This window comes from Notamacropus eugenii, chromosome 1 (assembly GCF_028372415.1).
Source record: "Notamacropus eugenii isolate mMacEug1 chromosome 1, mMacEug1.pri_v2, whole genome shotgun sequence".
NCBI classification, from domain to species: Eukaryota; Metazoa; Chordata; class Mammalia; order Diprotodontia; family Macropodidae; genus Notamacropus; species Notamacropus eugenii.
This window is the reverse complement of record NC_092872.1, coordinates 47568337-47584813: the sequence shown is the minus strand read 5'-3', so window position 1 is coordinate 47584813 and position 16477 is coordinate 47568337. Positions and strand designations below refer to the sequence as shown.

Below are 16477 nucleotides of genomic sequence, written 5' to 3'. Positions count from 1 at the left end.
AATTTTCTCCCCTTTTCTCCCCTCCCCCCCCAAACACCAAGCATTCTAATTGCCCCTATGACCAATTTGCTCTCTCTTCTATCATCCCTCACTGCCCTTGTCTCCATCTTCTCTTTTGTCCTGTAGGGGCAGATAGCTGTCTATACCCCTTTACCTGTTTTTCTTATTTCCTAGTGGCAAGAACATTACTTGACAGTTGATCCTAACACTTTGAGTTCCAACTTCTCTTCCTCCCTCCCTCCCCACCCCTCCCCTTTGGAAGGCAAGCAATTCAATATAGGCCATATCTGTGTAGTTTTGCAAATGACTTCCATAATAGTTGTGTTGTATAGGACTAACTATATTTCCCTCCATCCTATCCTGTCCCCCATTACTTCTATTCTCTTTTGATCCTATCCCTCCCCATGAGTGTCGACCTCGAATTGCACTCTCCTCCTCATGCCCTCCCTTCTATCATCCCCGCCACCCTGCTTGTCCCCTTATCCCCCACTTTTCTGTATTGTGAGATAGGTTTGCCTACCAAAATGAGTGTGCACTTTATTCTTTTCTTTAGTGGAATGTGATGAGAGTAGACTTCATGTTTTTCTCTCACCTCCCCTCTTTATCCCTCCACTAATGAGTCTTTTGATTGCCTCTTTTATGAGAGATAACCTGCCCCATTCAATTTCTCCCTTTCTCCTCCCAATATATTTCTCTCTCACTGCTTGATTTCATTTTGTTTTAAAGATATGATCCCATCCTATTCAATTCACTCTGTGCACTCTGTCTCTATGTATGTGAGCGTGTGTGCATGTGTAATCCCACCCAGTACCCAGATACTGAAATGTTTCAAGAGTTACAAATATTGTCTTTCCATGTAGGAATGTAAACAGTTCAGCTTTAGTAAGTCCCTTATGACTTCACTTTGCTGTTCACCTTTTCATGGTTCTCTTCATTCTTGTGTTTGAAAGTCAAATTTTCTTTTCAGCTCTGGTCTTTTCATCAAGAATACTTGAAAATCCTCTATTTCATTGAAAGACCATTTTTTCCCCTGAAGTATTATAGTCAGTTTTGCTGGGTAGGTGATTCTTGGTTTTAGTCCTAGTCCCTTTGACTTCTGGAATATACTGTTCCATGCCCTTCGATCCCTTAATGTAGAGGCTGCTAGATCTTGTGTTATCCTGATTGTATTTCCACAATACTTGAATTGTTTCTTTCTAGCTGCCTGCAGTATTTTCTCCTTGACCTGGGAACTCTGGAATTTGGCCACAATGTTCCTAGGAGTTTCTCTTTTTGGATCTCTTTCAGGCGGTGTTCTGTGGATTCCTTGAATATTTATTTTGCCCTCTGGTTCTAGAATCTCAGGGCAGTTTTCCTTGATAATTTCATGAAAGATGATGTCTAGGCTCTTCTTTTGATCATGGCTTTCAGGTAGTCCCATAATTTTTAAATTGTCTCTCCTGGATCTATTTTCCAGGTCTGTTGTTTTTCCAATGAGATATTTCACATTATCTTCCATTTTTCCATTCTTCTCTCTTTGTTCTGTGATTTCTTGGTTTTGCATAAAGTCATTAGCCTCCATCTGTGCCATTCTAATTTTGAAAGAACTATTTTCTTCAGTGAGCTTTTGAATCTCCTTTTCCATTTGGCTAATTCTGCTTTTGAAAGCATTCTTCTCCTCATTGGCTTTTTGAACCTCTTTTGCCAATTGAGTTAGGCTAGTTTTCAAGGTGTTAATTTCTTCAACATTTTTTTGGGTCTCCCTTAGCAGGGAGCTGATCTGCTGTTCATGCTTTGACTTCATGTCTCTCATTTCTCTTCCCAGCTTTTCCTCCACCTCTCTAACTTGATTTTCAAAATTCTTTTTGAGCTCTTCCATGGCCTGAGCCCATTGGGTGGGCTGGGACACAGAAGCCTTGATTTCTGTGTCTTTGCCTGATGGTAAGCATTGTTCTTCCTCATCAGAAAGGAAGGGAGGAAATGCCTGTTCGCCAAGAAAGTAACCTTCTATAGTCTTATTTCTTTTCCCTTTTCTGGGCATTTTCCCAGCCAGTGACTTGACCTCTGAATATTTTCCTCACACCCACCTCACCTCCTGATCCTCCCAGCCCGTGTTTGTGGTCTGAGATTCAAATGCTGCTTCCAGCCTCAGGGCTTTTGGCGGGGGCAGGGCTGCTATTCAGTATGAGATTATGTTCTGGTGCTGAGATCGGGGCAGGGCCACCTCTCAGGCTCAGTTCCCTCAGGGGGTTTATGCACAGACCTTCCGCAATGGATTCAGGCTCCCGCCCGCTTGGGGAGCCCCTGTCTGCAGCCGCCTCTCAGCTTCTACCTCTCGGGGGGGCCTGAATTATGGGGGCACCCCACTCCCCTCTCGACCCGCCAAAGAGACTCTCTCACCCACCCCTGTCACCTGTGGGTGGAGGGACTTGTGCGGCCGCTGGAGATCCCGTCCCTGAAGCCTGCTCGGATCTGTTTCTCTCGGTGCCGCAGCCGTGGCCGCAGCAGGTCTGGGCTGGGCTTTGTGTCTGCAGCGGGACGGACCTTTTGGGAGATGTTTGCAGATCCCTCTGTGGGTGGAGGGACCTGCGTGGCCGCTGGAGATCCTGTCTGTGAAGCCTGCTCGGATCTTTTCCTCTCGGTGCCGCGGCCGCGGCAGGGCTGCACTCAGCTCCCAGTCCCGGCGCCCAGTCCGCAGCGCAAAGGACCCCCCGCGAGAGGTTTGCAGGTCTCTCTGGAACAGAAATCTCCCTCGCTCCAATGTTCCGTGGCCTCTGGGTGCGGAATTCGCCGTGAGTTACTTCCCTGTAGCCATTCTATGGGTTGTGGGTTCAGAGCTATGTGTATGTGCGTCTTTCTACTCCGCCATCTTAGCTCCGCCCCCCAAAGGACTTATGATAGAGAACGCTATCCACATTCAGAGAAAGAACTTTGGGGGTCTGAATGCAGATGGAAGCAGACTATTTGCTCTCCTATTCTTCTGTTGTTTTGTTTTGTTTCTTCTTTCTCATGGTTCTTCCCATTAGTACCAATTCTTCTTTACATTACGAAGAATGTGAACATATGTTCAATATGAATATATAAGCAGACTCTATATCATATTGCACACTGTCTTGGGGAGGGGAGGAAAGAGGGAGGGGGGAATTTAAAACTCAAAATCTTAGGGAAGTGAATGTTGAAAACTAAAAATAAATAAATACTATTAAAAAAACCTTCCTTCTGCTTAACAAACCAACCCATTCATGACGACTCTTCAGGAAAGAATTATGAATCCACATAATTTTTTTCATCAAGTTCACCTTTGTTCATTTTCCCCACAATGACACCTTGAAGGACTTGGTCAAATGTGTCACTGAAATTAAGGTCGCCAATAACACCTTGCTCTGCCTAGCTACATATAGTAGATACTTCATACACAATGCTCACAAATGTCAGGGAGGAAACAGAAGGATGGGCAGCCAGAAGATGGTCTTCTTTAGCGACTGACCATACTGGGAACTACGTTAGAGAGTAGGAGAATCTCTGCCTCAGTCAAATTCATGAATTCACAGCATTACACATGTGGAACCTTCTCAAATATAGTATGAAATTTCTTAAGTGACTTTCTTCATATAACTTTCTAAAACTTTTCACTCAAATCATTTAAAATGCTCCTGCAATCCCTTCAAGGTTTATGCCCATTTGAGACATTCAGAACAATGGGCCACAAGCTTTGAAGATAATTCTAAAAGAAAAAAAAGAATCTCAAAAAGGTTTTTGAGCAATAACATTATTATTAGGTTAAGTATATAACCTCCTTAAGAGATAATTTTGAGAGGAGAAACATTCCTCTGAATCCATAAAATTCATCTGCTGGTTAGAAAATCAATCACATTACCTCACAGTTATACCTCATCTACTACCTAGGACTACCTTAAAATATATCTCTATCTATGTAACCATGGGCAGCTAGGTAGCACAGTAGATACAGAGGCCAGGACTAGAGGCAGGAAGACTCATTTTTCTGAGTTCAAGTCTAGCCTCAGACACTTACTAGCTGTGTGACCCTGGGCAAGTCATTTGACCTTGTTTGCCTCAGTTCCTTCATCTATAAAATGAACTGGAGAAGGAAATGGTGAACCACTCCAGTATCTCTGCCAAGAAAATCTCAAATGGGGTCACAAAGATTTGGACACAATTGATATGACTGCATAACAAAATGAAACCATACATCTATATGTGATAGAAACCACCTTAATATTCAGTTATACACTAATGTTGTGCCTCTGCTGTTGGTATTTCATGTATTTACAACGTAATCTCTGTCAATATCCGAAGAGCAGAGATTATATCCATCAATTCACAGCATTTTGCATAGTGCTACATATAAGTACAAGTACTTTACACATGTTTTCTGATTTTTTGATCAAGGCTATGATTTGGGGAAAATCAACAAGCAGAATAAAATCATACCACAACTTTTACATATATGCCACTTTTGCTGTTATATATTTAGTGAACAACCACTCTGGCTGCTAAGCAACCTCTGCCCAAATAAGATGTTTAGCAAGCTTCATCACGACTCCAGGAGCTCTAAAGCAGCAGTTCCAAGGAGACATTTATTTACGGAAGTTAAACTGCTAGGATGGTTAGGAAGTTTAAAACTCAAATGTGGTTACCTTCAGTTTTCTTTCCTTTTCTTGTACAATGGCACGAGTTATCGTGAGTGTGGAATAAGTAAAGCTCAGCATGAGCAGTAAGGGAAGCTGGTACTGGATAGCAACCAGAAAAGAGTCAGAAATGAACGGTGGGTATGGGAACCTCTTTACAATGATGTTGACCTTCTCAAACAGTCTGGTCGCGGCAGCGCTGGCATGGTATTGCATGATGGCTTTATCCACAGCATGCTGAACAGCCAGGAATCCCTCTTGGATATATCCTAAGTAAGAAAGGAAAGGACACCAAGCCTAGTAAGTAGAAAATTGGTGGTGCCAGGCAGCTGGCTCTCAGAGTGCTGCCTACCACATAAGTGGAGGTATGGAGGACATCTCCACAGTTCTCATGATGATGGATGGAGAGAAACGGTCGCTTCTCTGGCCCCACTATTGTTGGAAACCTTTTCTGCCTCAGTGACGCTACCACACAAAGACTGGTATAGGAGCAAGCAGTAATATTTTCATCTCTACTTATCCCCCTTATGTAAATATGCTTAATATTAACAGAACAAATACAACAAGACACGGTCTAGAAATAGGATAGGCAAAACTATACCATAAAACAATGAAGGTGATGGTTCAATTCAACTCAGCAAGCATTGATTAAGAGCTTACCATTTACAGGGTGCTGTAAGAGATACTGGGGATATAAAGACAAATGAAAGACATTCTCTGCCCCAAGGAGTATATACTATTGTAGTGATACAAGCCACCATATATGCCACTTTTGCTGTTATATATTTAGTGAACAACCACTCTGGCTGCTAAGCAACCTCTGCCCCAATAAGATGGTTAGCAAGCTTCATCACAACTCCAGCAGCTCTAAAGCAGCAGCTCCAAGACAACATTTATTTAGGGAAGTTAAACTGCAAAATTGTCAGGTAGTTTAAAAACTCAAACATAAATGCTTCGGATAAATAAATGTGATATAATTCGAGGAGGGAGAGAGCACTAACACTTAGGGGATTCTAACAACTAGAAAACGTTTCCTGTACAAGGTGGCACATAAGAGGGACCTTGGCAGAAGCTGAGAATTCTAAGTGCCAGAGGCAAGGAAGGAATATAGTCCAAGCATGATGGCCAGCCTATGCAGAGGAAAGAACTGGAAAGCTAAGCTTGGGGAATGACAAGTAGGCTAGAACACAGAGTGTGTAAAGGGGGACAATGTGAAATAAGTCTGGAAAGGTGGGCTGCAGCTGGCTATGAAGGGCTTTAAATGTCATGGTGAAGAGTTTATATTGTTTCTTAGAATAGGGAGCTTTTTAAACAAGATCAGATGTGTGTTTTTAGCAAGCGTGTGGAAGGTTTGGAAGTAGGAAGACCAACGACGAAGCTAGTGCAATAACACAGGGTGAGTTGAGACAAGATCTAAGATGGTGGCTGGATGAGGGGAGAGATGTTGTAGAAAAAGACCAGAAAACATGGGACAATCAACTGGATAGAGGCTGGGGAGAAGGTGAGCAGGTTAAGAAAAGTGGGCAAACAGAAAAGCAAAATAAAGTCCCTAAAATTCAAGATGAAGTAGACATCTAGACATCTTGCTATCTTGTAACATTGTGGCATTTTTATATGTACCTACATGTGTATACGTTGTCTTTCCTGATAAAAGAGAATTGTCTGGTTTAATTTCCAGTTTAATTTCTCTTATACTTTTAGTGTATGTGGTATATGTCCCCATTCTAGATTATAAGCTCCACAAGGGCAGGAATTAGGTCTTATCTAAATTTTGCATTTCTCTCATACCCATTATTACTTCCCCCATGTTGGTTTCTTAATAAATGTTTATTGCACTGAACTGACTTAGGCAGCTGAAGACACTCTGCTATTTAAAAACAAACAAACAAAACCCATGCATATAGAGTTCTCCTCACCAGGTTCTCCTCCATCAGGAAATGAGGGTTCCCTGGGTCCTGGATTCGGGAAAAGTGGAAAGAGAGAGGTAGTGTGCCATCCTTCAATATCTTTTGGAAAAAAGAGATTCATCCCTTCCCACATATTATTCTTTCGAAAGTAACTGAAGCGCAGGTGGTACTTAACCTACGAAAGGCAAATAAGAAACAAGCTGTGAAAAAATAAATAAATGAAATAAATAAATAATAAGTAAATAAAACAAATGGGAATAAACATTTTTCATCTGAAACCTGAAAACAAATACTTTTTTTAGGCAAAAAGACGTTTTGGTGATGTGATTACAGGACAGATGCCCACATGCCGTGAATGTTCCAGTGAGTAAAGGCTGAGTCAGAGAATGACAGCAATCTTGACCTGAACCAAGCAGCCAATCCCGCCACAGTGACACAGACATTGGGCTACCTAAGCCAGGCTCTCCACTGGTCAGCAATCCAAACGGTATCTTCTAGAAGCAATGAATAAGTGAAGCATCGTCAATCATAACTTAATTCCAAAAATGGAAGAAATGTTTGGTCCCGGTGACTCCCAGCTCCAGAATAGGGGTCTTACAAGCCTCATCAGGCCAGCCACACAAAAATGTCATTCTCTTCTAAAAAAATACTGTATTTAAAATGTTGAGAAATCACACCTAACTTCATCCTGAAATGCTAGCTAGCTGTTCTGCCCACAAGCGAGCAGAGGCCGAGGAACCGATATCCCCTTTAGCAAGCTTACAGAGCTGGAAAGGGCACTGAGAGACCTTGAGGCCTAGCCCCATAGCTTCAGACAAGAAGTGAGTCAAATCATTCTGTATTGACAGCTGTTCAAGCATAAGAACTTCATGAAAATCAAGGATGTTAGATAAAAAAGACCTTCAGAAGCAAGATGAAGATCCATTTGACTGAACTAAGTGAAGGCAGAAAGATGGATGATGACTTGGGGCCTCTGTGGCTAAAGGCTTTGTTAAAATCACTGCAAGCAATTGCAATCACAAAAATAATTTTAATAAATAAACACTTTCTTACCTCAAGTGGAAGGGGTTCCTTGTAATGACTGAAGCTGTGCTCAAACACAATACCAGCAAGCACACTGTAAGAGTGATTATCAAACTTAATGTAATCTTCAAAGTCCTTTTCTGAGGGAAGGCCACGAACTGCAGAGAAAACAAAGCCCCACACTGAGTGTTCTGCATGAGATAATAATGTGCAATCACCCAAGGAGATGTGGGAGGCCAAGGGAGGTCACACTTGTAAAGCTCTCTATGACCCCATACAAAGGTCTCCCTTGGACACAAGTCCCCTTCTCTCCTCAAGTGAAGATGAAGTATAATAGTGCTTGGGAAAACAATCCAACTTATTAGATCGTACACTGTGACTTATTTAACTTCTTGTCCCCGCATAACCAAAACAACCCAACGTACTACACTTTGTACAAGGTAGGATGCTAAATATGTGTTGAATTCAACAGAATCAAGGCTTGAAGGCATTATTTACACTTTGCTCACTGAATCCAAAGCTGTAAAGGACTTTCCAGGTCCTCTTGTTCAACCCATCCCTGAAGCATGAATCACCTCTACAACATCCTTGACAAGTGCTAACCCAGCTTCTGCTGGAAGATCTCCACTGACAGGTAATTCATTACTTCTGAAGACAGACCATTCTGCTTCTAGACAGCTTGAATTGTTAGGAACTTTCTTTTCATTTTGAACCAAAATTTGCCTCTCTGTAACTTCAACCCATAGACTGAGGTTCTGTCCTTTGGGGCTGAGCACAACAAGGCTATCCCTTCTTCCACATGGAATGGAATCTCAGCTCACACTCTAACAGAAGAGATCACTGTCAAATCAAATATTTCCTTCAATCAAGAAGCAAAATCAAGATATCAGGCCCTGTGAACTACAGCTGCAATTTCCCATTGTGCAAAGTATTAGTCTTATAGAATCACAGAACTGGAACAGCCTCCTACCCCAATTAGGAATCCTATTTACCATATCCTCAATACATAGTCACCTAACTTCTGCTTGAGGGTCTCTATTAAGATGAATTTGCATTGGCTCTTACACTGTATTCTACTAGCGAAGAATACAGTTACTAAATATCTTCAGGGGTCACTCTTTCTCCTCATGCTTTCCCCTCACTCACAAAACCCTGTGTAAACAGAGTACATTACTGGAATCATTTCACACATAGAGCTAGGGCATCTCCTGCTTTCGAAATACCAAGAAAAAGTACATACCAAACTTTTTCAAATGAGTAAGACTGTCCTGAAAAGTAAGGACTTGAAAACATTGGTGGGGGTCAAAGGTTACTAATGCACCCAATTCTAGGGCAATGCCCCAGAAGGCCCATTCCAGGGAAGTCCTTTGAACAAACTACAAATAGAACCTTGGTTTTGCCAAAAGAAAAGGTTCTCTGTTTGCCCCCTCATTGTTTTATTATTATTACTTCTACTATTAAAAATCCTAGTCAACAAATATTTATTGATCACCTCTATGTGCAAATAATAACGGCATGATTTTCTTTAGAGTTTTATACTCTTCAGAAAGACTTTCTTAAGCATCATCTCATTTGTTCCTTCTGTGAAACTGAAAGATAAGCTATGAACTATTCTTTCCATTCAGCAGATGAGGAAATTGAAGTTAAATAACTTGCCCAAGGTCACACAGCAAGTCGGGGTACGGCTACTATACTATAATTTTTTTAATCCTAATTTTCCAAAAACTCATCAGTCTACACAGATCGTCATCGCTAAATGGGACAAGTATAAGGTGCCAAACCCAAAAGAGCCCTCTGGCAAAACCATTTGGTAATAAGTTTACAGAAAACTTCTATCTCCCCACACCATCTAACCTTTCAAATTGATGGCAAAAGTTTTTTTCACCATCTCAGTGATAGTCTTCACAGCTTCACTGTTGGAAGGAACATAAACCAGCTCCCATGTATCTTCTCTGGGAGGAAAGCTGAAAAACAAGGGCAGATCCTTGATGGGCTGGCCAGGGTATATGGTAGCATTGGGAATGTTTTCTGAGTGAATATTCTGGCGAAGCCAAATTAGGATCCCAGAGAACAGCAACGGCAGGAGAATTTCCAAGACTGTTACCACAATCTTCCGCTTCTAAAAGAGAAATGAAACCCTGTATTAATCCAAAATTGAGCACAAGCTTCCAGGGGTCCCCTGCCTGAAGAGGTACAGTCAAAACCGAATGAAAGGGAACTGGCATTATTTTTTCCCTCTGTGCTATGTCTTGCACCCCATTTCTTCCCACCTGTACAGCTATATCTACCTTTAAGGTGTAATTCTTCCAGAGAAGAAGTGTAAACTGCTTGAACACAGCCATTCTTCCGTCCAAAGGGGAAGCTCAACTCTAGACAGAAAGAGAAACAGCATTTGGAATAAACATTTTAGTTGCAGATCTTTTGAGAGATATGTTGAAAGGGAAGGTAAATATAATAGGCAAGAGCAAGTCAGTTTAATGTAAATTCTCCCTTTCCCTGACATGGCTCTCCTTTGCTCGGATATTTAGCTTTTTCAAAGTCAATAAAAAAAAACCAAACCACATACACACAGAGGAAAAAACCCAAGACCACAGGTTTTCTTGTGTGGCCCAAAAGAGTCTTCAGATTATAACGTTCCCTTCTGCATCATCAATACGTAAGGTCTGTCAGGGTGGGTGATTATCTTTTTTAAAGGAATAGGTACCTGAGTGAAAGGAGAATTATCGTCTCAGAGATTTCTGTACTTTTTTGGTAATGAGAGGGTATAGTTCATATCTTATTTCAGTGGTGTGAGAATCCCCTAATGTGGAAACTCCCTTCACACACAGAGATCTATGTATAGCCTCTATCTATCTATCTATCTATCTATCTATCTATCTATCTATCTATCTATCTATCTATCTATCTATCTACCTGTCTGTCTGTCTGTCTGTCTGTCTGTCTGTCTGTCTGCAACTTACAATCAAAAGGTTGGATGACTTGCCCCTGGTCACAAGCTAGTTATGTATTGCAGGTAGGACTTGAACCCAAGTTTTCTTGACTTCAAGAATAGCCCTCTATCTACTTTTGGCATTTGGTCCAATGCCATACTTGATATGGGATTGCTTAACAACTTTTTATTAATTAGAGAACAAATTTGTTCCATATAACCAACCAATAAACAAGTATTTATTAAGGATCTACTACATGTAGGTTGGGCAACTAGGTGGCACAGTGGATAGTGCCAGGTGTAGAGTCAGAAAGACCAGAGTTCAAATCTGGCCTCAGACACTTACTAATAACTGTGTGACCCTGAGCAAGTCACCTGTTTGCCTCAGTTTCCTCATGTGTAAATTGAGTTGGAGAAAGAATGGCAAGCCACTCTACTATCTTTGCCAGAAAAACCCCAAATGGGATCATGAAGAGTTGGACAAGAATGAAAATGACTGAACAACAACCAATATGTAGGGTATGTGAATACAAACACAAAAGCATGACACGGGTCCTGTCCTGTTCTAGTATTCTACGAGACAAATAAGTAAGCAAAATATTCCTGTTTATGGAATTTATCAGAGTCTTCCTTTTTTGGGCTCCATCTATCACCGTCTACCATCGGATCAGTGATATAACTTGATGATGTGACTACTTAAAATCTGATCTGTGAGTAAGAAGTTGGGACATAGGTGGAGGGGAGGGCTGCAGGGTCAAGATTGCCTACCAAATTATCAAGATTTTCCTTGTGTTTTAAAAAGATGCATGAAGATGGATGGTCACATGCTTCAAGTCTTGCTATTTCTTTCACACCTATTCTTTTTTTTTTTAATAAATGAGAGCTATCATGTATTTGTTTGTTTTGAGGGAATCAGGGTTAAATGACTTGCCCAGAGTTAAATGACTTGCCCAGGGTTACACAACTAGTAAGTGTCTGAGGCTGGATTTGAATTCAGGTCCTCCTGACTCCAGGACTGGTACTCTATCTACTGCACTCCTAGCTACACCCCACATTTATTTTAAAAGTAAGGATTTATTTTTTTTAAAATTTATTTATTTATTTATTTAACTTTTAACATTCATTTTAACAAAATTTTGGGTTCCAAATTTTCTCCCCTTTTGTCCCCTCCCCCCACCCCAAAACACCGAGCATTCTAATTGCCCCTATCACCAATCTGCTCTCTCTTCTATCATCCCTCTCTGCCCTTGTCTCCATCTTCTCTTTTGTCCTGTAGGGCCAGATAACTTTCTATACCCCTTTACCTGTATTTCTTATTTCCTAGTGGCAAGAACAGTACTCGACAGTTGTTCCTAAAACTTTGAGTTCCAACTTCTTTTCCTCCCTCCCTCCCCACCCCTTCCCTTTGGGAGGCAAGCAATTCAATATAGGCCAAATCTGTGTAGTTTTGCAAATGACTTCCATAATGGTTGTGTTGTATAAGACTAACTATATTTCCCTCCATCCTATCCTGCCCCCCATTGCTTCCATTCTCTCTTTTGATCCTGTCCCCTCCCCATGAGTGTCAACCTCAAATTGCTCCCTCCTCCCCATGCCCTCCCTTCCATCATCCCCCCCCACCCTGCTTATCCCCTTATCCCCCACTTTCCTGTATTGTGAGATAGGTTTTCATATGAGTGTGCATTTTATTCCTTCCTTTAGTGGAATGTGATGAGAGTAAACTTCATGTTTTTCTCTCACCTCCCCTCTTTATCCCTCCACTAATAAGTCTTTTGCTTGCCTCTTTTATGAGAGATAATTTGTCTCATTCCATTTCTCCCTTTCTCCTCCCAATATATTTCTCTCTCACTGCTTGATTTCATTTTTTTAAGATATGATCCCATCCTCTTCAATTCACTCTGTGCACTCTGTCTCTATGTGTGTGTGCGTGTGCATGTGCGTGTGCGTGTGTGTGTGTGTGTGTGTATGTGTGTGTAATCCCACCAACTACCCAGATACTGAATAGTTTCAAGAGTTACAAATATTGTCTTTCCATGTAGGAATGTAAACAGTTCAACTTTTATGAGTCCCTTATGACTTCTCTTTGCTGTTTACCTTTTCATGCTTCTCTTGATTCTTGTGTTTGAAAGTCAAATTTTCTTTTCAGCTAAAAGTAAGGATTTATTATTAATCTTATGTCTAAGTCTTTCTCTACTCACACAGCTCCTACCTTAGTTCAGGCCCTCATTAGCTGTCACCTAGATTTTTGAAATGACTCTTAATTGGTCTCTCTTCCTTAAAGCTTCTACTCACTGCAAGCCATTTCCACACAGTGGTCAAAGTGATTTTCCTTAAGCATAAATCTGACCATGTCACTCTGCTGATTCAATAAACTTCAGTGAAGCCCTATTGCCTCCAGAAGAAAAATGTAAAATTCCTCTGCTGGGCTTTACGACTTAGCCTCATCCAATCTCTCCAGCCTCACTCTATATACATGAGCCCCCTTGCCACACACTACAATCCAATCAATTTAGCCTTTCCTATTCTTCACATGTGACTCTCTCCCATATCTTGCCTTTTGTACTGGGCATTCCCTCAAGCACAGAATGTATCTCTTCACCTTGAACTCACAGCATCTCTCTTCCATCATGAAGCAGTTTAAGAACCACCTTCTCTATAAAGCCTTTTCTGATTTCCCCAAAATAATGGTATCCTCCCCCTCCCAACTACTTTGTATTTCTTTTTCTTTCCTCAAGGCAATCAGGGTTATTAGTAAGTGTCCGAGGCTGCATTTGAATTCAGGTCCTCCTGACTACAGGGCAGATGCTCTATCCCCTGCACCACCTAGCCGCCCACTTTGTTTTTGTTTTGCATTTATTCCATATACACTTATATATCTGTGGCAGCTAGGTGATGCAGTGGGTAAAGCACTAGTGCAGGAGACAGGAGGACCTGAGTTCAAATCTCACCTCAGACACTTGACACTCACTAGCTATGTGACCTTGGGCAAGTCACTTAATCGCAACTGCCTCATCCTGGGTCATCTCCAGTCATCCTGATGAATATCTGGTCACTGGATTCAGATGGCTCTGGAGGAGAAGTGTGGCTGGCATAGCCCTCCTTCACTAAAAACCAAAAATCAAGTGCAAGTCATGTCATTAGTTCTCTGCTGGTATGGTCTTCTTTGGCAACAAAGGATGAACACACTTATATCTACATTTTGCCTCTCTTATAGAATGCAGGCTCCTTGCGGGTAATTAGTGTTTTATTTTCTGTGTCTGTGTCTCTAGTACCTAGCACAATGACTGGCACATAGTAAGTGCTTAATAAATATTCATTGACTGACTGCAAAATATCTGGAAAAGATACTGGATTTACTTCAAGAAGATCTGAGTTCAAATTCTGCCTCCATCACATAGTATCTACACAACTTTGAGCAAGCTGCTTCACCAGCCTGGGCCTTGGAATCTTCATCTATAAAACAGGGAGGATGAGACTAGATGAACTTTAAAGGCCCTTGTGTGGCAAACAACCAATCATCATCACTGGCATCAGGGAGGCCAATCAGCAAGGATTGGTCATTTTAGGCCAAAGGTTTTTGACTAGTCAAAGAAACTATAACCAAAGCCTAAATAAGACCTGGCAGGGATAGCTGGGCAGAATTAATCTTTTTTCCTTGTCCCTTCAGAAAAAAGGACCTTAAAGCAATTTCAGAATTAAAAATTAGACACACATTCGTTTTCATTGAGCCTGAAGTCATTGATTAGAATATATTATGTTAGGTAGGAGTACCTGTTGGAAAACTATATTCTAGCAGCATGGCTCAATGACGCATTGAAAATACTCCAGAAATGGAGGGAGCTAAGTTCCATGTGCTCAGGGTATAGAGTCAGATGATGGCTAGACTTTGGGGAAATTCCTGCTTGCAGAAAGGAGAGAGCCTGAGCTTGCCCTGTGCATTTCCTGACAAGATCTCAGAACTTGTAAGCATATGACATCTCAAGTTTCCAATAAAGAAGCCAATATAAATGAGGTCATACAATCACAGCAGTTGTGAACTAAAGTCAATTCAATTCTGCTGGTTAGGTGTACAGGTGTGACACCCTGAGAAGTTTACAACAGAATTCAATTTCACAAATCTTTATGAACATTTGAGTCATTGTGTTAGGCAATGAAAACATAATGATGAAACTTGAGTCATGTCATTAGGTAGCTAGCTATTACTGAGGCATATAAGAGCAAATCCTCCTGCAGCGCACTTCAGAATATTTCAAAACTCTTTTTTTCTTAAAAAAAATAAGACAACATGACTGTTGACTTTCTGTGGAAAAAAAATGATATTCTAATAATCAATATACAAAAAATTAATACTGTCCACCTAGAAGTCATGCTGATTCTTTTCTCTAGTATGTTCCTTAACTTCATGCTTCTTAAAATGTTTTTACTCAAAAAGACCACTGTGAGTATCAGTATGAAACATAGCCATGATAAATTATGTACTTCATAACTTAAAATATGCCTTATAATAAATCATATTATGAAAAAGTACAAGTTTAAAGGAAATGATAATAATGGGTGTGAAAGGGTTAATATGGAGTTTCTAAGTAAATTGTTCTTATCTCTAAACTAAACACTTGGTGTAGAAAATTAAAGATTTATTTATTACCATTAGTATCACAATTAGTTAGCATCATAATTAAGACTAAGAAGAGGGGATGGGGACTACGCTTGTGATTTGATTAGTAAAGAGAACTCCCAAGGGAGGGAGCTCACTCTACCAGTGCAGGTGGGCACCTCCTCTGCAGTCTACAGTTTTAAAAGCTGCTTGAAGTATGGAGAAATCAAGTGTTTTCCCCAGGGCCATCCCATCAGTATGTGTCAGATATGGGATTCGAACCCAGATCTCCTCTAGCTTTGAGGACAGCTCTCTCTATCCATTGTGCCAGGTCAATGATTATATAAAAGATTTCTCAACTCTCAAGAACTACACAGTACAGGAAAGAGCAAAATGAGTGTTTTTAATATAGATAAGGAAAAAAGCTAGAGCCAAATGGGTAAACACATTGTGTGCAATTAGGGGCAAGATATTATGGTGGGAATGAGTTGAGTCAAGGTAGGCTTCCAGCTCTGATAAATTTGAACTGTTATCTGCACATGCAGGGATCAGTTTTAAAGGCAGTGAGTTAAACAAAACATCCAGAGGGCAGTTAAGTGGGGGCATGGATAGAAGGCTGGACCTGCAGTCAGGAAGTCCCGAGTTCACATTCAACTTCACACGCTTGCTATGTGACTCTGGGAAAGTCATTTAACTCTTATTTGCTTCAGTTTTCTCATCTATAAAGTGGGGATAATAAAATACCGCTTAGGCTTGTTGTAAGGATCAAATGAGATATCTGTAAAGCAGGTAGCACATAGTAGGCGCTATATAAACATTAGTTATCATTATTAAACAGAAAAGACAGAGTGGAACTACTACTTCTTTCTCCTTACCTCCAATTAATTGTTTCTTTTTAAGGGAATGGGGACAAAATGATTAAGCATCAAAGAAAAGTCTCCTCTAACGGTTGGGGAATAAGACCACAAGATTCAGAGCTGGAAAGAACCTCAGTAGCCATCTACTCCAACCACCCTTGCCCCCAACACACACCACACAACACTTAAAAGATGACAAAGGTGAGGCCAAGGAGGATTCATCGATGTGTCCAAGGTCATTCGGATAGTAAGCAGCAAAGCTAACATTTGAACTCCAAGTCAGTTCAGATTCCAAAGCTTTTTTTCCTGCCCCTACATTGCACAAAGTCCCTCTCAAGAATACAACAGTAGGTTTCCCTTTAGGTAACAGAGATATTCCTATATGGAGTTATTGTCTGTGGATATATTTATGTACATATACACACATATACATATATATGTGTAGGTGTGCATATTCATGTATTTTTTCCACATATATATACATATATTTTTTCACATATCTCTTTAGGCTCAGGAAAGAAGAAAAAGAGAAGACATTC

At 40.8% G+C, this 16477-nt stretch overlaps 1 protein-coding gene across 2 annotated transcripts in view; it reads right to left on the bottom strand.

Moving 5' to 3' along the window:
- ABCA3 (ATP binding cassette subfamily A member 3) overlaps window positions 1–16477 on the bottom strand; it is a 111059-nt gene that overhangs the window by 63986 nt on the left and 30596 nt on the right. For both annotated transcript variants that reach the window (XM_072599391.1, XM_072599393.1), the window contains exons 2-6: window positions 9847–9927; window positions 9413–9677; window positions 7589–7716; window positions 6545–6710; window positions 4638–4897 (exon numbers count right to left, since the gene is read on the bottom strand). In XM_072599391.1, the coding sequence (XP_072455492.1) occupies window positions 4638–4897; window positions 6545–6710; window positions 7589–7716; window positions 9413–9677; window positions 9847–9900 (873 nt within the window). In that variant the 5' untranslated portion in view covers window positions 9901–9927. The remainder of the gene's footprint in view (window positions 1–4637; window positions 4898–6544; window positions 6711–7588; window positions 7717–9412; window positions 9678–9846; window positions 9928–16477) is intronic.